The following is a 13,706-nucleotide window of genomic DNA, read 5'->3' on the forward strand; positions in this document are numbered from 1 at the left end:
CATATAGGCATGTTTGTATGCAGCTACGTATTAGAATTTTTTTTTTTAATTTGCTCTGGGTAAGACATCTGCCAAATATAAAAATATAAAATAAACATTAGTGTATCATACACTGTTGTATATGTGTATTATACAATGTTGAATGTATTTGAAATGAATTTGTACCATAGACAATAGAACTTCTCTTAGCCACAATTATTAATGCAATAATTTAAAAACCTCTAAAGTTTATAAAAACAATAAAGAAAAAGTCAGTTTTGAATGAAAGTTTGGACACAGATGTCACAGATGTATCCATCACAGAGTCCTCACAACATAATGAGCATAGGAGAACACAGACAAATGATCTGCCATAAAAGCAGTGAATGTAGTGAACTCCTTTCACTAAACTCCCAAGTCTAATGTGAAAAAAGAGTCTGTGTCTACAAACACACACACATACAGTGTCTGCTTTTTTTTAGCAACTTAGCATTGTAACATAGGATACCTTTGCTTTGACCACATTGGTCTGCAATCAGGAGCCATCTTGCATGCAATCAGTCTGACCCAGTGTTGCTACCTAGTACCCATATCATCCAGACTGAAACTAGACTGAAGCACTAGAGGTCAGCATTGAGCTTTGCCTCTTAAAAGAAGAAAAGAGGATACTGCAGAGGTGCCTTTAAAGCCAGTGGTGTGCAAAGGCAGGGCTGAGGACACGTATGGTAGAATATGCATAAATATTTTTAAGTATATGAAAATACAAACATACATACATATAGACAAACATGTTAATGTCTAAAAAAATCTAATTTATGCAAGTGATTTTTTTTTTTCCTGTGTTAACCAGAAACCTAATCCTTATTATTACACCGGATCCTAATAAATGTCATATTAAATACAATTAAAACAATTGATCCAACCATTATTTTGCTTGTGTCACGCTTTCTGTTTTTAGCCTCTGTCCTTTGCTAGTTAGTCTGGTTTAACCTCTGCTGGTCTGTATTGTCTACTCTAGTCTCATCTTTCCAGTGTTAGCTTTCAGCCTTACAGGAGCATTAACTTAGAATGCCACAACATTTTGTCATTCTTAAGGCACATCATCTTAATGTAGGTAACAAGCTGTGTTGCTTTTATAAATGAATAATTATGGTGTTTATTCTCACATACGTAACCAATATCACCTTGAGTCACCTTACGACAGGTCACCTCAGTATCTCGCAGCCTCTGGACCTGAACGGCTCATATAATGCAAACTAAAACCAACAGGAGAAAAAAAAGAGCATGATTGGAGTGATATTCTTAAAAACGTTTTTGTAAATGTGTGGACACACAAGTGGACACACAACTGTGGCTGCCCTCTTAAGTATGTTTAAGTAGTTTTGTGTACATATAAGGAATCAGGTATATACGGCCCCCCTGCTGTGCACACTAAAGGCACTGCCTTAAGCTATGGACTGGGCTGGTCTGTTTATATATAGATACCCAGGAGTTACTGCAGTGTACTCCAGGAAAAGATGTAGAGGTAATCAAAACTGCAGTGAAGTACAGTAAAGTTCCAGAGAAAGAGGACATCTTGGACAGAGGCTACATCAGTTATGCAGCTTTGCATATATAAAAAAATCTGCATGTCAGTTCTTGTTCAAATATTGTGGTCTGATTTTTCCTTTCTACTAGATAAACATGAAGCAAAAATGAAAGGAGTAATTTACTTCCAGGCCATAGAGGAAGTGTATTATGATCATCTTAAGAACGCACATAAGGTGAGCTTCACTTAGCCATTATTAAATATCAGTGTAAAACTTATAAAAATTAAAATATATAATTAAAGTTTGGCTACAGAGATTAACATTGTATTAACATGATTTCTTATCCACTGCCTCCACTCTTCCACTCCTCCCCTACTCTCTCTCACACACACACACACACACACACACACACACACACACACACACACACACACACACACACACACACACACACACACACACACACACACACACTCAGAGCCCAAACCCCTCACTGACATTCAGTGTGAAGACACACGATCGTGTATACTACATGGTGGCTCCATCTCCTGAAGCCATGCGCATATGGATGGATGTGATTGTCACGGGTGCTGAGGGTTACATCCACTTCCTGGTGTGAGCAGCAGCTGTACAGCACCCTCACACTGCTGCCATCAATGTCCAGCACGGTCCGGTCTGGCCAGTGAGAAGGACCTACATCTGCCCATGGACAGAAATGTTTTGCCCCTTGTACTTTTAAGGAAGTCCTTCACGTATACACTGACATTGTAATTCCCCAGGGAGGGCCAGGGCAGCCACTGAAGCATACTGGAATATTGTTGCTTTCTCTCTTTTGGTACATGCTTCCCTTGGGAAAGACCCATTATCATAGATGTCCAGACCAATTTTTGCCACTATATTTTGCCTGTTGTTGTTGCATTGTCTTGATTTTTAGGGATATTTAGTACCCTTCAGTATGACTTTGTGAACTGGATCTACACCCTTGTCTTCATGTCTTCATGTATGGCAAAAACCAACGACATGGACAGCACTGCTCTGCTTGAATGCCATGGAGAGGTGTGCAGATGAACATGAGAGCGCACTAACAGCAGGGTGTGGCATAGCCAAGGTCTGATTTAGTTCAATATCTGTATGCTGTAAATGTATATTACACTCGTGGGCATTCTTAAAATCCCATTAACTGGGTTGCCTTTTTTTCTCTGATCTCCTGATTGGGTAAAACTAAAAGCAGGAAATTGAGTTTTATTTAGCACAGAATAGCATGAGTCTTTTCTGTTATTGTTGAAGCTGAAGAATTTCACCAGTAGTGGGTTAAGCTAAAGGGCTGTTTGCACAGTGCTTTTTCTTTAATTCTTTTTTTTTTTTTTTAATCATAGACCTGTGTTTAATCTGAAGTGCTGTGGAAAACTACATTTGACGTTGACAAGTTGCCATTTATAAAAACTCAGCATTAGCCTTCTGTATTTTAATTATTGTGAAACATTTGATATGCATGTTAACTAAGAGATTTTTTTAAAGATGGTCATCTTTATACATGAACAAAATTATCAGGTTTTGAGGGCTATGTGCTTGCCAGGGTTTTCATAACAGTAATAAATCAGTAGAAATGTGTCATTTCATGGTACGAGAAGGTAGTTGGGCACTTGTTGTCAATAGCAACAAAAGTGTCTAGATAATTTACAGTCCAATTTCAATATTAATCTCAAAGCTATATGTCCAAGCTATGTGACTTGTTTATTTATATACAGAAAACATTAGGTTTAGAAGTTTACAAGGATGTTGTTTGGTTAAGAAAAAATAAGATAGTATGTGCCTTAGCTTGTAATATTGATTAGACTTGGACTGATGTTATTTAAAGTTTAATAATGATGGAAGCTATAGGCACAGTACACAAGACAGTATTGTGAGCAAACAGATCTTACTGTGCTCTAAACAATGTGTGCAAAATGCCTGTGAGTGATGTTTGAACACACTTCCATGGTCCAGGGTGCTACCTTAGGCTTTCTCAAAGTTTAAATCACATATTCACTAGTCTGAGAGAGGTTTTGCATAGACAATGGTTTCATAGCTTTCTTAATTATTTAAAATGTATTATTACAATATTTAAAATGTATTACAGTATTGTGATCAATTTTTGTACCTATGTTTCAATAGTTCATTATTTTTAAACAAATCTAATATGGTCTTTGCATAATTGAAATATAATCCATAACAATAAAATCCTTTTATTCAAATGAAGCGAGCATAGACTTTGTTCATTGTATTGTACATTATTTCGAATTTGAATCTTGCTCAAATACTTACTTTGCATTACATTAATAACTAGATAAATGAGAGTACATATATAAATTAAACTTGAATGTGTCCATTGTTTAATCTTAGGGGAGTGTGCATGTGTGTGCTGAGTAATGTCACATTGCTGTGTGGCTAAATTTGTTGCTTGGCTGTGTCTGGTGGTGTGATATCCTGTTTGGTTGTAGTTTCCACACGCACCCTCACTAACTGAGCAGTGACCTCATGCAAAACTTTGACCCAATTAATTCATTAGAATCACAATAACAGGTGTATCCCATCTGTCATACATGCTAATAAACCCTATTTCTCTTGCTCAGCCTTGGAAATATATAGAAAAATGAAAGCTTTTGAAATAATGTAACTAGTTAGTTTGTGCATGTTTGGGTATCTTTTAGTTTTCCTCACATCATGACTACACCCATTTTCTTTCTCAGCCTCCCATTGGCTGACATGGTGAGGTTGCCATGCAGATCGTTTGCCAGTGAAGCATAGGTCATTAGAAAAACATTCTGGTAATAGGGCATATTTTCGCTGCAGGCCGTCCAGACACACACATATATGTGCACAGACAGTGCTTGGTGCCCTTGACTCACTCACAATGACCTCCTGACCTTTTTAGATCTGGAAAATGCAGATTAATGCAGACACAATATTCTGAATGTAATTAACACAACAGTGCTCTGATTATGTAAAAATTGTTTGTTGGTTCTGTGGTTGAAGGACGAAAACAACTTGAATTATTTAAAAAAATGAATTATTATGAATTATTTAAAAAAATCATTGAATTCAGAAAAAAATTGGATTTGTGCAACTTGGTTTGTGGTTTAAAATTTTGCTCAGTTCACAGTAATATGCATTTTACTGTATCATGATATTGAGCATATAATGATCACTCAGTTTTAATCCTGATTGCTGTCTGTGTTGGTAGTTAATCGTATTTTAGGTCTCTATCTATTATGCTTGGAAATTTTAAATATATGCTTTAATTAATTCACTGCAAAACGTCATTAATATGCATACATGAAATTGACTCCTAGCATCTCCCAACTTGTCTCAGTTTCAGACATCACAAGGCTTTGCAGATATCTACCACCATATATGGGGTGCACAATGAAGAAGACTATTTTAAATTTCCCTCAAAATACCACCATAGCACCATACACATATTGTACAGTGTGAATATGGATTTCAGTTCAGTCATTGGAGGAGTATCTATCCAAATCTGTAAAATTAATTAATTTTACAGTAGGTGGAATAGGTTTGACATCAGGCTGGATCTGAAACCTGTTTGCTATCACAGTGATCACATTCAAAATCAGCTGTAGAAAGTAACACCTACTATGCACCACATACAAAATACAATAATAATGGAATATATATTAATAGTAATAGAATAAACTCCCACAATATCATATACTAGAGCAAACTCCAAGCTTTCAGTGTGTTTTAAGTAAGTCACTTATTCTGGTGAATCAGGTAGCCCATGTTGTCCTGCAATCCCACATTGACATGTGACCTCGAACTTGCACCAGAACCAAGGTTACAGACTACCTTTATCTACCCCTGCTAATGCACAACACTGATTCAAGACCACTCTACCCTTGTCTCTTATGTGTTTTAAGGAGGGGGATCTACTGCTCCTGGATCTGTTAAAAAAAGTATTTTATCTTTCATACAGACCCCAGGCACAGGCTCATCCGTAAACAGAGCAGGCTTGCATTAACATTGGCCTGCTCTTACTGGGCCGATTCACTCTGCCAAGCAGGGAGCACCACGTGGTCTTCCAGCAAAACACACTGTTCTCTTTGCAGTTCCAGAGCCATGGGCTTCATTAAATGAACAGAGTCTTGTTTGTGCTCTGCCACTGTGGAGCCCCATCTATAAATATCAATTCTTTGTTTCTCATTCTGCTTTGAGAAAATTTACATTCCCCCCTGGTCCGCCCCATGACTGCAATTAGACCCCAAATGTGTGGCATGAGACTTCTCCTCTAACTCCTATAACCTGTCTTTCATATTGCATCTGCTTTCTATGGAACACATTACAATATGATGGGTTTCACAAAAGAAAAACATTGCCATTTTTAGATGCATCATTCAAAACAAATGTTTGACTGCCTGAATATTCCTGTCTACATAAATCTTTTAGGATTCACTTGTCAATTGTGGTTATATCAGACTTCAAAGATTCAAAACGGTTCTGAGCCTCATGTGGTATTAGCTCTGTCTGTCTCTTGGTATATCATCATCTCATATAGCATTTATTTATGTGACTAGCTTTATCATGGGTTTTACATGGCATGTGGCTTCATCCATGCACTTGTTTGTCTCTTAGAACCAGCCGCTCTCATTTTGATTGATCAAAGGAATAAACACAAACACAATAAAACATTTTTGAACGAGCCATGAATGAGGCCTGGACTGTATCCAGTTATGCTGTGGCTAGTTAAAAGCAGTGGTCTGTTACAGTGAAGGCTCTTTGCTCTCTCTCTCCATCCTTGCCTTCTCAGCTGCCCTGCATTTCTTTCTTTCGTTCTGTATTTGCCTTTAGCGATGCTGGCACGGCCATGGCTTGGCCATCTGCCTGTTACCGACTGGTGACAAAAGCTAAATGCAAACGCAACTCCTACAGAACCGATAAGAGAATCAGGACAGTGATGCACAGAGCAGATGACACGCCACATTGTGCCTCTGCACTCCTCCAGGGTTCCATGCTCCTACAGCAGGAGCTTAGAGGAGTTTCACCACAGTGCCAGTACACTAGAAGATCCTTTACAGCCTAATGTGGAAAGACTACTAACCAGACAGACGCATAAGTGAAATTTACTATATATATATATATATATATATATATATATATATATATATATATATATATATATATACAGAGAGAGAGAGAGAGAGAGAGAGAGAGAAACAGACATATTGGTGATTACACTCATTTGCTCTTAGTTACCATCGGTCTTTCAGTGACGTATTTCCCTGCCTCAGTCCAGGCTGTACTGTGACATCATTCAAATGGATTAAAGACTAGGCAGGGAAAAAACATCTTGCTACACAGATTAAGCAGCCCCTACTACCATCCCTTATGAGTGTGTGGGAATGATGTGCATGTGTATACAAGTCTGTGAATATGTTTAATCTCAGGTACTGTTGGTATTCATATATAATGTTGTGAATCTGTTCACTATTTTGTTATTCTCTGTTCTATTCCTGTTCAATTAGGAATAGTATCCTCTTTTCAATTTAAAAGCACCTTGTGCAAAATGTAATAAGTTCTAAGTATAGTCATGTTTTATTGATTAAATAGGAAACAGATTGACATTAAGATATACAGACACAAAAATAGTCTTCTACTAGCCATGTGCACAAAGCATTTGACATTGGCAAAAGGATCTAACCATCTCGCGCCGGACTGACACCCTCAGCAAACATATAGCCTTACCTATTATTCTGATTGTCCATGAAACAGCTCTAGCAATGCCCCAAGGCCTTATGTCATCAAAACTTATCCAAACTGTACTCCAGTCATATTGACAGGCCATCCAATATGTCCCGAGTGTTAGATCCATAAGTCAAAGTGTTTTTCACTGACAAGTATTCAGATGCTTGTATTGTCCAACACAGTGTAAAAAAAAAGAGAGAAAGGGGAACACGGGAAGAGAGCTGCTGAAGCATGGGGAGCATGACGACTGCTCCGGCTCAAAAACAGGGCATGCGTTCTGCTACATACATTCAGAGATACGGCGAAAAATCCTGTCGTGGTGTTCATGTATGTAGTGAGAGAGAGAGATTCAGCCTCTTTTCACATAAGCATAGAGTTCCAACTGAGAAAAACATGGATCCACAATGTTTGCTTAAATATATATATATTAAAAAAGGACCGAGGACATTAGACACAAAAAGGTCTACAAAAATGGAAGTAACAAGGGCTACAAAAATTCTCCATTAGAAAAGATTTGCTTCACTGTGGCAGGACAAAAGCACCAATAAGTGGTGACACAAACCCCTCTGATGGTTCAGACCTGAGTAAAAACCACATGACCTGGACAAATAAGACTCCATCTTAGATCGCTTATGGAGAGCTCTCATAAGTGCCAAACACCTTCATCTAGTAAGCTGCTGGCTGTACTTGGTCTTGGTGATGTGCTCAAATCCAAAGGTTAATGAACTGAAGAGATGCACAGCTTGGTCTACATGGCTTTGGTTCCCAGGTGAGGGGTGTTGTGATGCAACGTCTGCCTTAGTGTTTACATTATAAGTTACCATGGAGATAATTCTATCTGGGCTTTTATGTGATCTCTCTCCCTGGTGATGCACAGGGTTTAAATCCATAGCATTGGTGCCTTTTACAGTGACACAATATGAATAGATACACCCAGTACATTTAGAGTGGTCAACACAAATGCATTTCAGTTGAAAAAATAATAACAACAATCCTGCGTTGTTCCTGTGAGGACATCTGCTTAGGAAAACAATAGAAGATTCCAAACAGCTGCAAGTGGAATGTTTTGTGTTTTGCATTCTTAAGTGAAACCGTCCGTTATTTTCGAACGGCTGCAGCAGAGGGTGCAGGCTTATTGCTGGTTCGGCGAACGGGCACTTTAGAGACAGGGATCTTGGACCGTGTTGTCTCCGTTTTCCCCTGCAGAGGGTGGTATGTTGCAGTGGAGCCATGTTTGATGGGGATCTTAGACTCCCTGGGTAAGCTGGTTGCCTCCACTGTGGGATGCACTGCAGAGTCCAGGATATCCTCCAGGTTGTGGGACAGGGTAGGAGTAACAGCCCCTGAACCAGTGGAGAAGTCGCTCAGGGCTTCCTTGCTACTACTCTCTCGTGAGAGAGAAATTGGGCTCTCCTCTTCATGCACAGGAGTAGGGAGGTTCCAGTGGCCCTCATCGCCATTGGAATGGGCATCTCTGTGGTATTGTTTAGGTCGGCCACCACCACTTACAGGGATTTTACTGAGGCCTGACGTCTTTAACTTCTGAGGTCGAATGTGCACGCCTGTCTCTTCCATTCCTCTTCGACTTGCCACATCCTCCTGCTCTCTGTCTCTTTTTGGAGCAGTGGCAGAAGAATCTGGGAAAGGTATGAGTGTTGAAGGAGGCCCATAGGGGAGAGAAGTGTGTTCCACTTTATGAGTAGGCTTCACAGAGGTAGCAGATGAACTTGCAGGGGCAGCCGCTAGAGCTTGGGGTTTTGTCATGGATGGGGCATAAGATGGAGGACTAGTTGCAGGTGGAGGTTTTGGAGCATAATGAGGAGGTCCGGATTCCGAAGTTGATGCTTTTGTCATAGCTGACACTGACCCACCTTTGTCAGTTTGCAATAGAGGGGGACTTAATTTTGGCTGCGGAGCGGACTGCTTTGTCTCAGGTTTAACGATAGGTGCAGTGTTGCGGCTTGTCGATAATCCAAAGGTGGTGATGATTTTGGGTCTGTTTATCGGACCGGTGGAGACAGGTTTGATTGATGTGTTGAATGGCGGATATTTGGATGCGGAAGCACTACTGTGCCTTGTTTCCTGGGCTGCAGAATGAATGGGTTTTGTTATGGGTGGGGGAGCAGGAGTTGGGGTGGGTTTTGTTGCAGCAGTTGGGGTGGGAGTGGGCTCAGTTATGACAGCAGCAGGACTAGGTTCTGCAGGAGATTCAACTGTTGGTGAGATGGAAGTTTCAGTTGTAGCAGCAGAGGCAGAATCAACAGCAGGAACAGGGCTAGGGGTAGGGGTATACGTAGGGGTAGGGGTAGATGTAGGGGTAGGGGTAGGGGTTGGTGTGGTTGATGGTTCAGGAGTGAGTATAAATGTATGGGTAAGGGAAGGTTCAGCTGAATAAGTTGGGGTCGTTGGAGGGGATTTTGTGATAGCAATGGACATGGGTTTCATTGATGGGCTAGAAGAAGGGAATGGAGAAGTTTCAGAGGGTTGGTCGGGTTTTTTTGTGGGAATATGTGTAGGCGAACATGTAGAGAATGGGACAGGTTTAGTTGAAGTAGAAGGGCTTGGTGAAGATGGTGGGGAAACCCTGGGTTTTGTGGTAGGGCTAGGTATGGGTTTGGGTGGTGTGGTAAAGGATGAAATGGGTTTTGCTGTAGATGTAGAAGAGGGTTTGCTAAAGGACGTAGATGTGGGAGAAAGGGTAGGTTTAAGTTTAGCTGAAATAGCAGCTGACAAAGCCTTGTCCTTCCTCACAGCTTCATCTGTGCCTGCTCTTCCCTCCACTCTACTGCTGACTTTCATCCATTCTGCTTCTACGTCCGCGACAATATCTCCACCACCCGTCAGGGAATCAAAGCTCAAGATAGATGAGATATCTCCAAGCAGTGTGCTCAACCTATCATTAATTGGTAGTTTTGCAGTTTCGCTCACCTTTGTAGTGTCCTCAGAGCAAGTGGGCACATCCTGCGATACTGGGGGTTGTTGCTCAGACTCCGATCCATCCGGAGAGCGAGGCGGCGGTCTGGGGGTGAGAGTCAGGTTCTCCTTAATGATTTCTACACTGTTGGAGCGGGAGGCCAGAAGTGGTGGACCTGGTGCCACCTGATCACTCCCATCGCTGTCTTTTCCATGCCAGCGTACACTTCCAAAGAGACCCTTCAGACCTTTTCTCTGGCGACCAGCTCTCTGTGACTCAGTCTGGGTCTGCCGTTCCCCCTCACCTCCTTTCCGACTCCAACGAAGCATATTTAGGAAGCTCAGCGATTTAGCAGAAGTGATGGAGGAGATGGACTGTCTGGTTGGGGTCGAACCCAGGTTCCCCTCCCTGCTGGTGGGCTCATCCGTTGGAGAGTCCTCCTTTTGGCAGGCCTCCTGGTCCAGATCCATTGACTCTGCCTCAGCTTCTGGAGCCACAGCCTCTGTTAAACCATCCAGGGTTTTGCTCCTCGAAGGTGGTGATTTGGGTCCCCCTTCACATTTGCTGCGCATCGAAAAGATGTTGGCCATCCCACTGCCTGGCCTGCGCTTGCTGAATAGCTTGAGGGCCTTTCTGATTTTACCTGGAGGCTGAGGATCGCATAGTGGGGGCTCGCAGCTCTCCGATTGGGCATCCATATCTGTACTCCACTGCAGCGTGTCTCTGTCTATTGTTCTGTCTTAGCCTGTCTTTACCACAAATTAATTACATATGATGCATTGGAGAATGAATAAATAAATATCTCTTTACCTTCGTCTGCTTATGCAGAATGGCTTGTGTTATGCGTATCTCTGTTTCTGTTCGTGCTCCTTCCGTCTATTACAGCGCTCGCTCTCTCTCTCTTTCTCTCGCTCTCTCTCTCTTTCTCTCTCTGTCTGTTCCTCCCTCCTTTGCCTCCGCCCTCCCGCTCTCTCTTTCTGTCTGGCTGCTCCAGTTGGTTTCCATGGCAACTGAGGGTCTAAGCAGCTTTCGTCAGCAATGGAGCGGAGCCAAGGGCTGTCATCATCCTACTCCAGACACCTCTCTCTCTCTCTCTCTCTCTCTCTCTCTCGCTTTCTCTCACCCTCCCTTTCTTTCTATCTTACCCTTTCTCTCTCTCTCTCTCTCTATGTTTGCTACCTTCTCATTCTCCTCTATCTCATCTCTCTATCAGTCCTGTATGTTCTACAATATGCTTCTTCATGGCATTCTTCTTGCATCAATATTACAGTTATCATGCAAAGAAAGAACAAAGGAGCACATGCTCTGTCATCACATGTGAAACTCAACCCCTGAAAGATTTACAAACAAGCCCCCCAAAACATTAATCAAATTAAAAGAAGCATCATGACTCCCTTTATAAATCTGCACTGATGTATTGGGGTTATGGAAATTTTCCAAATTAGGACATGCATTCTTTAATACAACGAAGTGAAAATGCTGTTAAAGGCAACCTGTTAATATTTTGCATTAAGTATTAATGGCTGCACACACTGTCTGTACTTAAGCACATTTTCCCCCAAGGTAATTTTCTTCCCTTTCTGCCTACCTCCCATTTTAATATGCAGGCTGCCTCTCTACCTCCCCCTCTCTCTTTCATGCACACATATTCACAAACTCCCAGGAATTGTGGTACATGCGCTACATAACGTGTGATGACCCTCCCTGTCCTCTGTAGTGGTGTCAAACATGGCTTCTCTGAGTCCCCTGTGATATGAGAGTAACCCTCTCCCAGGTACATCCCATTATCTGCCTTTGCATCTCAGGCTCTGTGTCTAACCCTCTCTCTGTTCACTTAATCACTTCATCCCCCAGTCTCACTTGAAACCTCCTATCCCTTTATATCCTTGTTCATCCATCCCATTCTATATCTGCAGAGTGTTCCCTTTTCTAAAGCAATGCTCTTTCTTCCTTGTTTCTAGCTCATCGCCACAAAACAATAAGTACATTCATCCCTCAAGTGGGGCTTTCAGTGGGGCTTACTAAACAGGGGCTACTCACCAGAGACAGAGATATACCGCAACCTCACACAAGGCATATACACAAACATGGAAACCACCAAGGTATAGAGGAGAGGTGCAAATGAAGCAGATGATGACATATAGATATCTATAGTCACAGCATTTAATCTAGATGAGATCAGTTACATTTGTCATGATGTGCCCATTGTACTGTTCCAGTTTGAAGTCTAATTTAGGAAATTTGATTATGAGAGCACAATTTCTCTCTCTCTCTCTCTCTCTCTCTCTCTCTCTCTCTCTCTCTCTCTCTCTCTCTCTGTGCATGCCTCAGTGCTCTATCCCATTCTGTGAGCACACAGAGGGAGGCCTTTCCAATGAGTCAAAACTCACATCTAGCACACTCCAAAGAGAGAGAGTGTGCGCGCACGTGTGTTTGAGTGAGTGAGTGTGTGTGTGTGTGCGCGCGCGCATGTGCTTGGTGGGGTGGGAGATGTATAAGAAGCTTAGTGGCAAGTCAGAATGTTTCTATATTGAAAACTGCAACCACATCACATGTATTAGTGAGGCTTGAGTTATCCATTAAAACAACACAAGACACATACAAACATAAACACTCTCTCTCTCTCATTTTCTTTTCCACACTGTTTCATTATCCACATTTACCCACTTCTCAGGGTTTTACTCATAGCTCACAAAACCGTTGATCACCGTAACACTCACCAGCATTCTGTTTCATGTCTTGATTGCATTTAAAACATCATTTAATTGGTATACATGGGAAGAAATGTCTTTTATTTGTTAACGGTCCAAAGCTGACCCAAACATTTTTAGAATGCAGGGTGCTATAGCACACAATAAATCTAGATTCTGCTGTTTGCTCAGTATAAGGCACAACTGGCTGAACAAAAGTAATTTGGATTCATCTTACCGCAATCTGAAATTGAGCTGGTCTATTTGGTACTGAACTACTGAACTAACTAAACTTCATGGCAAACTGCCCAAGTGCTCAACAAGATTATGAACTAATTAAGGCATTCAAAATCTTACCATCTGACAAAACAATCCAACATAAAAAAAAATTATATAGCAGGTAAATGTGAATTTAAATTAATTACTCAAGGAATTTGCATGATAGGAGACTGTCTTTGTCCCTATGACATAATAGAGCTCCTATTAAAGGTTTTATAATAGGTATTTGTGTCTATTTTAATATAGACTATATAAGTCTTAGTCAAAATCAAGAAATATGCACATTCAAAATGACACTTGCTATCACCATACCACAAGTAATCTCTCTTTTTGTTGTACTAGTTTAATCTGTGATAATTTGCTAAAATATAGGCTGTGCATTAAATCTTATTAAACCTTTAGTTCGTTTATTTCATTGTTAAGCGCGAAGCCACGCCCAACAAAAACAATTGGTTCACGTCTGAGCACTATCAGTAGCACTGAAGGCTCCAGACTAGGTCGGAAAGTTAATCCACCCATTGTGTTGCTGCCATCTACTGGACGAAAGTAGTATTTCACCGAAAAGTACGGCGTGTG

The 13,706-nt window shown here is 41.1% G+C and overlaps 2 protein-coding genes across 6 annotated transcripts in view; one reads left to right on the top strand and one right to left on the bottom strand.

Moving 5' to 3' along the window:
* Nucleotides 1–3,742, top strand: part of phldb2a (pleckstrin homology-like domain, family B, member 2a) — a 22,580-nt gene extending 18,838 nt beyond the window's left edge. For all 5 annotated transcript variants that reach the window (XM_027006469.3, XM_027006471.3, XM_027006470.3 and 2 more), the window contains 2 exons: nucleotides 1,657–1,742; nucleotides 1,987–3,742. In XM_027006469.3, the coding sequence (XP_026862270.2) occupies nucleotides 1,657–1,742; nucleotides 1,987–2,127 (227 nt within the window). In that variant the 3' untranslated portion in view covers nucleotides 2,128–3,742. The remainder of the gene's footprint in view (nucleotides 1–1,656; nucleotides 1,743–1,986) is intronic.
* A 3,332-nt stretch (nucleotides 3,743–7,074) lies between these two features.
* Nucleotides 7,075–11,091, bottom strand: si:ch211-244c8.4 (uncharacterized). The gene has a single exon (XM_027006426.3). The coding sequence runs from the start codon at nucleotides 10,857–10,859 to the stop codon at nucleotides 8,346–8,348; it is 2,514 nt and encodes an 837-aa protein (XP_026862227.2). The 5' UTR covers nucleotides 10,860–11,091; the 3' UTR covers nucleotides 7,075–8,345.
* Nucleotides 11,092–13,706: the final 2,615 nt, after the last annotated feature.

The sequence above is a fragment of the Electrophorus electricus genome, chromosome 19 (assembly GCF_041902795.1).
Source record: "Electrophorus electricus isolate QZ-2024a chromosome 19, ASM4190279v1, whole genome shotgun sequence".
Lineage (NCBI taxonomy): Eukaryota > Metazoa > Chordata > Actinopteri > Gymnotiformes > Gymnotidae > Electrophorus > Electrophorus electricus.